The 13,471-nt window shown below is 44.0% G+C and overlaps 1 protein-coding gene across 1 annotated transcript in view; it reads right to left on the bottom strand.

The window, feature by feature from the left end:
• Window positions 1-13,471, bottom strand: part of RPE65 (retinoid isomerohydrolase RPE65) — a 227,103-nt gene that overhangs the window by 199,544 nt on the left and 14,088 nt on the right. The window contains exon 2 of the mRNA XM_069232453.1: window positions 917-999. Within this exon, the coding sequence (XP_069088554.1) occupies window positions 917-999 (83 nt within the window). The remainder of the gene's footprint in view (window positions 1-916; window positions 1,000-13,471) is intronic.

The raw sequence follows: 13,471 nt of genomic DNA, 5'->3' as shown, positions 1-13,471 counted from the left end.
TTGGATACATCTCTGGAAACAATTGCTTCTGAACGAGAGTTAAAAATCTTTCTATTTAGCAAATTGTGAGGGTCTGAAAGTAATGTTTTAGGGCTCCTGAGTAACAGCTGGTTTGAGCTTTTTTTTTAAATAAATACTAGGATTGGTAATATAATTTTGTAACTATGGATGGCTATTTAATTCGCTGTTGATTGCCCACTACTCCTTTTAGTTACTTCTCATGTGCATCTCACTCATTTAACAGGATTTTCAAAAAAATGGAAATCATTGACATGCACGACCCAGTTCACATTCCACCTCTGGTCCTCCAAGCTCTTTGGTGTCTGAAAAACAGTGTATTTTATTCCCAGGTGAAACCCATGCAAAACAGATTATTTTTGTACTAGTTTATCACTTACATGCTTCCTGTAATCTATTACAATCCTTAGCTCACTGTCTCTGTATAATCTGAATTGCACTAAACAGTTTATGAAGGAAGCTGTGCAAAATCGCGGGATAACTGTACTTAGTATACACAATAACGAAAGCACTGAAACACAAAACGTTAAAAAGATAACAATGACATTTCACACAAGGTCATAATTCAATGAATGGATAATATATGCAATGCTTACAGTATGCAGAAAGAGGGTTAGGAAACAGGTGCAAGGTAGCAACCTTGGTGAACTTCATGCACTTGTGAATTAGCTACAGTTAGAAAATAAAGACCATGCATAAATCTAGTATTCTTTGTGCGAGGGCCTGATTCACAACCTTTCCTGAAACTCAGCATCAGCACATAAAACTGATAGGAATACCCTTCCTGTTACAGATTTATCACCAAAGAGAGGGCGGTTTCAGAAATCCTGGTAATACTGTGGTGTGATTGATATAATGGCAGTAGGAGATATTTCTGAGAGTAAATTAGATTACATACCTGTCACGTGGGCTGTTATTGGAGATGCCAATTCCTCCGCAGTTTCAAAAAGCTTCTTATAGCCACCTGCAGGATGCTCCACTCTGAAAAATTTAAATATTACCAAAATCAATTTTAGCAAAATTTCCTGCCACGATCATTTTACGAGTGCGATTATTCTCATGATGAGTGGTAGTAGAAAGATGTGTGCAACTGAAGAACCTCAGTAACTGCTGTGCTCCGTTAGGACATACTACAATAAAAAAAAAACAAGCTAATGCAATGGGTCTCTCGTGTGCTCGAGTTAGAGCTATTAGAGTTGTAAATTCCTAATAAGCAGGTTAATTCAAAGCGCCACAGCCGCCATGTGCATGAGCGCGACGGAGAGACACAAAAGGAAAAAGAAGTTTGCTTGCAGTCAAACATATCGGCAAATGTGCAATTATCCCTGTAACACGGTCGGTCCCCAAAACGGGACAAACGTAAAGCATTTACTAATGTCATCAAAGGACTTTTGGAAGGCAAGCCCGCGAACGAGTGCAGGCGATGGGCGTGAGGTGAACGTGGTTAAAAGCCCACCTAGATATCAACACGTCGGAAAAGCAGCGCTTTTGCGCTGCTATGCTCTACCTAATGAGATTAGAGTTCAAATTTAGTGTACCCTTGCTGCACTGCAGTCTATCAAGTGAGAAAGATAATGATTCTCTAATGTGATATTTGAAATGTTTACCCTTATTACCAAGTCATACAATGCACTTCACACTGCATCAACTATGTCAGGAGTGGCATGTTGTAGAGGTCACAAATGGAGCTTTCAACCAAAAAACTACACCAATTAGCATCAAACAGGTCGAATGAATTCAAATCGGGGTTTGTAAATCACATCCCGTTAAATGACATTGAATTTTAATTTTTTACTCTAGCCCCCAGCCCCCAAACAATTGCAATATTGGTCCTCTTAGATGAGCAGAAAACAATTATAAAAAACTGGATAGAATCTGTAAAAGGCATAGGAGCTGAAACAGACTTTATAATCTGGGGAGATTGCCAGACAAAGAAATAGTCACACAAAATCAATCGTTCAAAATGATGAAGTACTGTGTAGAACTTTTCCATATACAACACATTACCTTCACTGCAATGTGTTTCAGCAGGTGAGCCGTAAAGCCAACATTCCATTTGCTGCAGTGAATGGAATCAAAATCTGTTCCAGTGTTCCAGTCAGTATTAATTCACTGCTGTTATGCTGTTGCAGTCAGGATTAATCTGTGCTTTAACACAGCCCTCAACAGCCGGCCCCTCCTCAATGGCATCAACTGAACACTACAATGAAGTGGCCTATTTCTTTCAGAAAAGATCATAGACATCTATTCCTCCTTTTCTAATACCTTCAATGCAGCCAACTCTTGCTCCAGAGAACCCTCCTGTGATCTGCAAGAGTGTACTCTTTTAGTCTTTCCACCGCTCACTGTATGTATGGTCAAGGACCTGCTAAATACAGCAAAATCAGGCTAGCCTCTAGACCCTGCTCCCTTACATATTCTCTGCCAAGGGTCCCATGTTTTTGCCCCAGTATTGACAGAGCTACTCAATCTTTCGCTCTCCTGTGGGTTTGTTCCTCAGCAATAGAAACATGCAATTGTTAAGCCACTTTTAAAGAAATCGAACCTAGACCTGTCCAATCTGAGTAATTATAAGACAATCTATATTCTAACTGGAGTCTCTAAATTGCTAGAGAAATATGTCAACAAGCACCTCTCTGGCTTCCTGGAATGAGATGTGCTGCTTCATCCCACCCAGATGGGTTTCGGCCCCTATGCAGTAAAGAAACAGCACTATTGGCTGTGGTTGAGAAGCTTAGGAGCCTCCCTGATTAAGGAGGTTCAGCAGCTATTATCCTGTTATATCTTAGTTCAGCCTTCAACACTGTGGATCATCTTACTCTCCGGCGTAGGATATCTAAAGTCGGTGTCATGGGCAGAGCTCTAGATTGCCTCTCCTCTTTCCTGCAGAATCACTCTTTTAGGCCCAGGACCAGCCCTTATTCTCAGCTAGCCTTCCGTCTTGCTGTGGGGGTGCCTCAGGGCTCTTCCTTGAACCCCGCTCTATTTAATTTCTATTTAGGTCCTCTGGGTGAGCTAGTCGAAGCCCATGTGCTATTGTTGGTTTCTCATGTTGATGACACTGCTGGTTATGTCAATCTCCCCAGATGTACATTTTGGTCGCCTGTCTCTGGCTTCTTGTCTTCAGGAAGTAGCCAGCTGGATGGTGGACTGCAAATTGAAACTTTATGAGGACAAAACTGAGGTCATATTGTTGGGCAACAATCTTAGTTATTTGACTTTGAGCACCCTCCCAGATTGTCCCAGTGAATTGCCCAATCCTAAAAGTTCAATAAAGAGCCTCAGGTTTTGCTATGATTCCGGCCTCACTATGAACCATCAATCGAAAAAGCTCACCGCCAGCTGTTATGGTACTCTGAAACTGTTATCGAAGATTCTCCATCTCCTTCCTTTTATCAGCAGAATAGTTATCATCCAGGTCCTTGTGCTAGCCTGTCTCGACCACAGGAATGCCCTGTTCCTAGCCTCACCCGGTTATGTTGTCAAGAAGCTGCAGATTGTGCAAAATACTGCTGCACACCTGGTAATGAACATCGCTAAACATGTTTCAGCCTCCAAGGCCTTGAGAGACCTACACTGGCTTCTGGTGGAACCCTGAGTACAGTTTAAGTCCCTCTGCATTATGGGCCCCAGGAGAGGTCTTCATTCCTCTTCAGCCCATTTGGTGAAGATCTCCAGGATTCATAGATCCCACTGAGGTGCCGGTCTGCATCTTATCTGGCTCCCAGACTGGGATACTTTACCCTCTGAGTTGCGTCTTTTGGAGTGTGAGCTTCCTTTTCGCAAAGCTTTGAAGACCTGACTGAAATCTAAATTTTCTCCAACCTTTTCTTTGATCACCTTCAGTGTCTTAACAGCGCTGGGAGGCCTCCAGGTAGCCATGATGTGTAGTGCTTCACATTAAATGGCCTCATTACAGAACCTCATACAAATGCATTTACATATACAACCATCATCTTTTGTGTATTTCAAGTGATGCTTTAAGTGGGCAAGGGTAAGACAAGACATAGGTCCTGTGCTCACTGTGCCACTGGAGCCAAGCTACACCTGGCTGAAGAGCCCTAATAAGGGCCAAACCGGTCATGAGATGCTTGTGATCTGGTTCCGGAAGGACCTCACCTGGCAGTTGGGATTGTACTGTTCCTACTGGAGCAGGATCAAGACTGATTTGCATACGGCTGGGTCTGGACTGAGTTGGCATGGTGGGCAAAAGAACGACAGACTGGAATGCTATCCTGAGAGACTGCCAGTGATCAGACTTATTGCATGCATCATCCAATCACTTTTGTGTGTTTCATTTTACTGAGGTCAACTGGGTCACAAAATACCTAAACAAAAACATCCACATTTTTATTATCATGTTATGGAACTCCTGAGAGATCCACATGAATACAGATACAAAACCATAAAAGTTCCCCATAATACGATACATATTTCTTAAAAGAGCACAAAAAAAAATACATAATGCAATATTTCATTATTTAAAACACCAAATTCAGAATGTCTGCAAGACTGATTGAAAGAACTTAAAAATCTTGTAACAAAATCTTTCATTGTGGAGGGTGTAACATAAATCCAACGCCTTTCTGTGAGATCTAATATTAAGCTGCAAAAAAAAAAGGGGTTTCAACCAAAATTTCCTTGGAACGGCGAGAGCCGGGCAGACAAATAAGACATGTATAAGAGATTGTACCCCTCCTTGACACAGATCACAAACGCTAGTAGAACCATCCCACCGTGAGGTGAGATCTTTCAATGGCAATCTATTTAGTCTAACCAGCATACACAATCGCCTCACCCCATGGTTTAAATTCCAGGTCAAGTAGGGTTGCACCATTTTCATAGTTACCGAGGTAGTTAACTTCTCTAGACCTCTTCTTTTGCGACACCTCCAAGTCCATCGAAAAGCCTTTGGACCATGATGCTTCCTTCAGAATTTTTTTTAATGATACATAGGGAATTGAAGGACAAAGCTCCAAGTCTACCTCTAGGAGTTGTATAACTTTGATGTAATTTCTAAAAAAACAGATTTTTCCCTCAGATTGCTAAAGATCTCACTATATGCCAAGTTTCTCAATGTACAATCTTCACTGTGCATGAGGTTGTACGCCCTTTTTATCACTGCCACAAGGCCTTGCACAAAGATGCTCCTAATGCCAAATTCAAGGCGTAATGCAGCCCCTGAGACTGCATGATTACAAGAGACCGTGCGTCTCAGAATGCAGCCTTCCGTCTTGTCAAAAAAATCCCATTTAGTTGTATCAATACACTATCGCATATAAAAGAGTTGCTGGGATCTTGACCTGGTTGGCTGATAGTAAGTGGGTAAAATGACGCTTACCATTAGCCTTATAAAAGGCCGACAGGCCTTGGGCTAGTGACAGGGCCTTATTGGTATTATGACGTATGTGATCAGAATCTTTTATTGAAGCCAAAAAGGCCTTGCCTAAAAACTGGTATGATGTTTGCTGTTCCAGTTTATGTTGACCTATTACGCAGGGAAACAAGACTTTTCTTCTATGGATCTTCCCGGATAAGCAGACCACCTGAGACTTAGCTGTATTAATTTTCAGGTAGTGTTTCTCTGAATAGCTTTTCAGAGCAGCCAACTGATGGTTTAGGCCTTTTGGGGTAAGGTCATACACTACTATATCATCCGCATACATCAGGCACACAATTGGCCGGCCCCCGACCGCAGGGGCATCGCCAGAGGAGTTCCTGAGACTTAAAGGTAGGTCATGGATATAGAGGGAGAAAAGCAAATAGGCCAGTAAGCAACCTTGTTTTAAGCCATTTTTGTTAATACCTTTGAAGATAGTCCATGTTCTCCCCCCATGTAGATTTTACACCAGGTTGATGAGTATAGGGCAATCACCAATTGCAGGAGGCCAGATGGGACTCCTAGATCTTGGAGTTTTTTCAACAGTGTTCCCCTATCCACTCTGCCAAATGCTGTGGAGTAATCGATAAATGCTGCATACAATATACCTCCCCAAGTCTGGACATACTTATCAATTATGGTTTGCATAATCAAGATATTGTCTAAGGTATTATGGGCTTTTCTAAAGCCTGCCTGTTCCACTGGTAAGATACCCTTTTCCTCCACCCAATCGCTCAATTGAAGGAGGATACTTTTTGCAAATATCTTTCCTGTAGCGTCTAATAAGGCAATTTGTCTGTAATTTGACGGGATTGATCTATCTCCCTTTTTATGTAAAGGAATTATTATACTACCTGTCCATGATTCCAGGATGGTGCCGTGGGCATAACATAGGCCAAAAACTGGTTGAAGTAGTTTTGCCCCGAGCAAAGGCTCCCTTTTAATTAGGGTCATTGGAATCATGGCAACTGAAGAACGTGTTGATATTATGATCCCTTCTAGTTCTATCACTGCTGGTGCCCCTGCATAAACCCTTTCTCCACCTCTATTTAGTACTATCTCCTTTCTCCCCTTGTCAGCACCCTGATTTTCAGCGTACAGTTCTTGAATATACCATTTCCAAACTTCCTCTGCTATCGGGGCGGGCACTAAGTATTTACAATTTCCACACCCCTCTGATATAATAGTCCAGAATAATCTGGTGTTTCTCTTTTTGGCAGCTTCCCTCAGTGCCACCCAATTCTGGTCCTCTTTTTTTTCTGAATTGTCAGTTTCAGCCTTGATCTTCCTCTCTTTACTTTTGTTATTTCCCTATTCATCTCCTTAGACTTGTACTCCAGATGTTGACGTATTAACTTATTTATTACTCCATTCAAGTTCAGAATAGGGAGCTGGTCGTTATCCACTCTTGTTAAATTATGCTCGGGCTGCATATGCACAGTAATATGCCTTATTAAATTGGGAAATTGTATTAGAGCATCTTTCCCCCACACCTCCAGATTTCCAATGATGTTCTCCAGCAGTGGCTTAAATCGGTAGCATTTTTACTGTCGACCAAGACATTCTCCTATTTTTCTCTTACTACTTATATTTACACCTTTTAAAGACCATGGATCTGTTGCCCCTAACTTCAGGCATTAGGAGAGCCTTAAGATTTTATGGTCACTGTATGGAATGTCAAATACCTCCATGTCCCCAACTTTTTGAGCCAGGTTATACGAAGCACAGATGTAGTCTATTATGGAGTTATTCTTAAATGACTTATGGGTGGGGGCTGCAGGTGAATCCATACTGTAGCGCCCATTAAGAATGATACAGCCGCAAGCCCTTAGGCCTTTCAACAAGGATATTCCTCTTTCATCTGTCCTAATTCTAGGAGGGAACTTGATAGCTTGGATATTAAGCTATTTTTCCCGGTCTAGGTTACTAAAGGAATAAAGCGTAGTGTTAGAAACTTTGCAATTTAAGTCCCCCATTACAATTAAATTGACAGGGTTTCTTATAGCACAAATTTTTACTAAGAGTTGTTGGAGTAAAGCGTCCCATTCTTTTTCAGGAGGGATATACACATTTATAATAGTTACGGGTATTTTCTCACCCTTCTCCCCTCTAAGTTGTACTTGTACTATTTGGCAAAAAATTGTAGAATAGGGGAGGCTGACATATTCCCAATTATATCTGTTACTTAAAAGCACGGCTACACCCCCTTTAGCATGCCCTAATATTATTATATTATTCTCTGGGGAATGTGCTAGCTGCCTAGGAAAGTCTTTAGACCGGTATATTCATGATTAGGATCAAATTAAAATCATCGCCCACTTAATAGTAACAGTTCACAAAACAGCTACTTCTCCTATACTCTGAATTGAGACTTGTCTTTGCCCCTGTACAGTGCTCTGCTGACTTTTGGCTTGGTTCACTCTTTAGAAATGCCTCATAAGCCTACATAAACACAACAGTGGAGTGTACAATGGCATGATACTGTTTCATGAACCCATTAAATAAAAAAGTAATGGGTATCAATTTTTGTACAATATATATGCAGCCCGTGTGGCTGTTAGAAATCATTAAAAAGTCCTCCTTTTTTAGAACAGAAGGCCTTCACCCACCCATAGGTGGCATGCTTCATCATAGGCACCTTCTTACATTAGTCTAGAGTGGTAAACAAATGTGGTCTACAACCCTTCTTAGGTGAGCTCTTTTGACCGTACCAAGGGTTGTAGCCAACATAGGATTACCCCTTGTGATAAATAACTCTTGATAGATTTTGACTGATTTGTTACACCATCCATCATTTTGTTTTCAACAGAGTACCTTTTTGTTGTTTGTATACTTGTAATGGAAGGGTGTTCACAGGATTGTTTACCTCCCATCTCCCTCATGGACTTTTGCGTTTCTACAAAAAACATACCACACTTAGTACATCTAAAACCCCCTAATACCTTGATTGATCCACCCTTGTATGTAAAACCATTCCACCTAGTTCTCTCTGTCTACCCCTCCCCTGGAAAATTGGGCATGCTGATTTTTCAGTTGCTCACCACTGGTGGCTATTTCCTGATCAAGAACTGGTTATGAAAAAATCAGGTTAAAAAATATTTTAACTTCAGGGATCTACCAATTTGCACTCTCTCCTCTAGACAATATTATCAACACTGCCACATGCACAAGTTGCAAAATATTTGCCACCTTTCATCGCCAAACAGGGTGGATATTCACCAGGACTGGGACACAGTACAATATATTAATACGTGTATTCAGAACATCTACAACTCCTTCTCTCACATCTTGTGACCCACCAAATCCCACTTCCTTTACTATTTTAAGTCAACCTACTCCTTCTAAATGTACACAAGCCCACTGTACCTCATCAAGGTTTGGATCCTTCCAGCTGCTGGTAAGGCTGCTCTGAGATGTCCTTTTGAGTCACCTCCTCTCATGTGGAGTTGAAAACAACTCTCAAAGTCAGGACTTTGTTGGCGGCGGCTGGGGGCGGGACCAAGCCCCTTAAAACTACCATCGCGCTCCCGCCTTGCGGGAAGCGCAGGACTTTGTGGCGGCAGCTGGGGCGGGACCAAGCCCCTTAAAACTACCATCGCGCTCCCGCCTCGCGGGAAAGACAGGACTTTGTTGGCGGCGGCTAGGGGCGGGACCAAGCCCTTTAAAACTACCATCGCCCTCCCGCCTTGCAGGCCCGTCCTTTGCCCGTCATTGACAAGAAGAGACAGGGCAGGGCCTAGTCTCTTGGTTTTTCTTTCTCCCCCATATCCATTTTTGAGAAATTATATTTAACCAGGAGGGGGAAAAGGAAAGCTAGTGGTAATCCCATTGGGCAGGGAGGGGCGAGGAAACTACCTCGGCAGGCTGCTGAAAATTGCACACTGACCGAAATTGACAATCTAATAGAGGAAGTAGAGAGTTTGTTAGCCCCTAAAACCTGCAAGTCCTCCAAGAGAGGGAACGATGTTGCAACCAAAGGCATAAAGTCTTTCCTTATCCCTGCGAACAGAGAGCTGTTGTAAAAACCCCACACGAGGGACTCACTTGGAGTCTACTATATCAGAAACCCTCATTTACCCCATAGAGTGCCCTAAACAGAGTGTGCCTAATCAGCAGGACAGTGCATCACCCCCTATAAACTGTTTTAATCGTTTCTTACCCCTAGTCTCTCTGGCAACTCCTAGTATAGAGGAGAGTGCACCAAAGGAAGCTGAGGAGGTATTCACACACTTAGGCCCTCATTCTGACCTTGGCGGTCGGCGGAGAGGCGGCGGTCGGACCGCGAACAGACCGGCGGTCAGAAAAATGGCATTCTGACCGCGGCGGTCACCGCCGCGATCGACCGCCACTTCCCCACTCCGACCGCCACGGCGGTCATGACCGCCGGGCTGGAGTTTGCGCACTCCGGCCCGGCGGTCGTCCCAAGACCGCCAACGGTATCATGACCCTGCCTACCGCCGCGGTTTCTTGCGGTCGGGAACCATGGCGGTAAGCACTATCGGGGCCAGGGAATTCCTTCCCTGGCACTGATAGGGGTCTCCCCCACCCCCCACTACCCACCCGAGTCCTCCTCCCACACCCTCCACCCCCCTGCCACCCCCCAGAAGTGGTACGAACCCCCTCCCCACCCCGACATGCACATACATGCACCCCGACATGCACACACCCCCAACATGCACATATACACACCCCCTACACACACACACAACGGGGACACATACCCGCACACATACATGCAGACAGGCGCACCTGCCGAACAGCACACATTACCCATAGACACAGCAGCACCCCCGCCCGCATACACGCACTCACACACCCCCTCTACACACTCACACGCACACCCCCATGCACGCCCACATCACACAACACCCCCCCTCCCCCTCCCCTCACGGACGGTCAACTTACCTTGTGCGTTGGTCCTCCGGGAGGCGACGGGAGCCATGGGGAGGTGACCGCCAACAGAACACCGCCAACAGAAGACCGCCACACAGATATGTGGGTCGTAATTCTGTGGGCGGTGTTCTGCTGGCGTGGCGGTTGACCAGTCTCCACTTTTCCGCCGACCGCCAGTGTGGCTGCTGGCGGTTTCCCGGCGGAACGCTCCCAGCGGTCGGAATGCGCACAGCGGCATACCGCCGCGGTCGGCGGTCTTCACCGCGGCGGTAACTCGGCGGTCTCGCGAAAAGACCGCCAAGGTCAGAATGAGGGCCTTAGTCACCTAGGGGGAACGCCCTGTTGAGGTACAGCTAACACAAATAAGAGCATAGATAGTGAACTTAAGAGAATATATCACATCCTTGAGTCATATGATACATGAGAAACTGGACGGTATAACTGCCGTAATCGGGGACATAAGGAAATCCTCTTTCAAACCTGAGTTTAACTCTCTATCCATGCAAACTCAGTCAATTGAAACATCTACGGCAGGAAAACACAAGGGAAAGATGGCTGGAGTGGCATTGCAAAATTGCCAATCGGAAGGCTGTGTAGCCCCCGAAGTGGCTAACCCAAACAAATGTGTCATCAACTTGATAAGAGGGGTAAACCACGAGGCGCACAGAAATAAGCCCTCAGACAACAGTAATTAAGACCCCCTACGGAGTACTCTGATGAACCAGACCAAGCATAGCCAATATGACATATATATGATGTACATTCCAAAGTTAAACCATGGTCTTAAGGAACAAGGGGATTCACTCAAAAATAAAGTAATCCACTGGATAAGGGGAGTAAAGAAATGTAGGACCGTCATACGGGACGACATAGTTAATGTCCAGAGATATTCAAGTGACAGCTTAGAAACGGACCTCATAGGGTTGAAATTGAAGAGCCAGAGCTGAGTAAAGGGTCTTCTAGCGCTTGAGCAAAGATTGAGACCTGGTACCCTATCCCAAGTAACTCTTACTCAAACGATTCCGCCATAAATGGCTAATTTGTTTTTTAGAGGTAGCCCTAGCAATATATTGCTTCCCAGAATATATACCTCAAGGCAGGGCCTTAGGATTAGTCCAACTTCAACCGAGGATTGACGCAAAGCTCCCATAGCGAAGGCAGAGAGGGACGGTGCATCTACTAAAAGGGTTATGGAACCCTGTGCCCCTAGTAATCTGTCACTGGGCATTGCGGGAGCAGAGGTAGAAACACATTGTAATGGCCAAGTAGAAGGGTGGGACTGTGAAGTAGCATCCTCTATAAAAAGGCTAATGAGAGATTGTTAAATATAGGGGATGGTAATGATTCCCTAATCAAACTTTTATCCTGGAATGTGGCAGGTTTGCTTTCAAAAACAACTAATTCAGAGTGGTGTAGTTTTATAGATCAACATCATATCATTCTTTTACTGGAGACATGGGCCCCTTCAATGATTTATAGAGCAGGATACTGGACCTTTCAGAAGGCTGCGCTCCCATCGCCATCTGGGAGGGCCCCACTAGTGATATATTAGCTGTGGAGGTGGAATTTAGCAGTCCAAGGGGGCCTACTCGTATAGTATTCGTAAATATATACATTAGACCTGGCCCACAAAGCCTACAGATTGCTTTGCTGAATTCGCTCACAGATCTTTTGAACCATCTACCATGGGGGCAGGGCATAATCATTGCAGGGGATTGCAATATGCAATTGAGTCATAAGGATGATTACCAGCAAGAAGGAACCCAGTTTGCAGACCCCTGAGGCAGATCAGGCCCGGTTCAGGTCACAACAAAGAAAACAGGGGGAGCATTAGACCTATTCGAGAATCTAATAAAAACTATGGGACTAAGAGTAGTAAATGGGAATACGAAGTCGGATACTCCGGCCTTGCCTACATATAAAAAATGACTATATGTGAGCCACTTAGACTATATTCTAGTAGACGATATACTCTGGAACTCTCTCATTGATATGGTTGTCTCCCCACGAGATGATAGTGACCATCAAACTCTCTGCACATCTTTCCTAACCTCCACATTTAGTTGTAGCAAACTGACTAAATGGGTGAAGGGTAATATTTTAATAGCGACAAATGATTATAAAAATGTGAGATGGGAAACGGTGGCAGAAGATGCAAAGTTCCAGAGATCAATATATAATGTAGTTATATCGACTCTTCTTCCCCTGAAGCACACTGATTTTGCACTGGTTGACGTGATTAATTTGCATGGTACTTTGGTCAACTGGTTAAGACCATTCTTTCAGGTAGTAAGGAGATGGGTAGAAACCATGGATAGATCTCTGAGATGGTTCTCTAGTTCTTGCCGACAGGCTAAACTACAGCTGTTGGGAGCATTGCAGGTAGGGAGTCGCTGGGAGATAAGAGCAACTAGGACTGCATACAAAATAACATTGAAAAATGCCAAAAAAGAGTGGGAAAACAAAAATCGGAATGCTTTGGTAGATGCTCTCCATGAGGACGACACAAAACTGTTTAGGAAATTGGTGGCAGAAAAAGGACATCCCCAAAACGTGGAGCGCTATCCAGCAATCCTGCCAGAAACCTGGGTGTTGCACTTTGGAAATCTGTATACAGCGGTTCAGATTAGCTGCATCAACGTTGTTCCAACATCACTAGAGGGGCCTTCTACTTCCTATATACCAACCTCCGGGGTAGCTATTTTATCTAACTTTGATCTGGACCCTTTTTCCCTAAAAGAAACTACTCTGGCCCTTCAAACATTACGTAAAGGAAAGGCCCCTGGTCTAGATGGTATTCCAGGTGACTTGTATCTATCCCGACCCAGAACTTGGTCTTTATATTTAAATGTACTTAGCAATGTGATTTTGAGGGGTGGTGGGCTTCCCTCTACATGGCAAGGAGCAATAATAGTTCCTGTTTTTAAAAAGGGGTCAAGGGAATTACCAACCAACTATAGACCAATAAGTTTAATTGAAGTGAGTCAAAAAGTATAATGTAAGCAGGTCCTGACCAGACTGCAGACATGGATAGAGGACTTCCAGATCCTCTCCAATTTTCAGGCGGGATTCAGGAAAGGAGTTAGCAAAATAGACCAGGCATTTAGATTCAACCTCCTCTGCTGGAAATACTTGATACTCAATAAGAGCCACTTGTATGTGGCCTTTATTGATTTAAAG

This window comes from Pleurodeles waltl, chromosome 4_2, assembly GCF_031143425.1.
Source record: "Pleurodeles waltl isolate 20211129_DDA chromosome 4_2, aPleWal1.hap1.20221129, whole genome shotgun sequence".
In the NCBI taxonomy this organism is placed as follows: Eukaryota; Metazoa; Chordata; class Amphibia; order Caudata; family Salamandridae; genus Pleurodeles; species Pleurodeles waltl.
The sequence above is the reverse complement of the archived record's forward strand: the minus strand, read 5'-3'. Positions and strand labels throughout refer to the sequence as shown.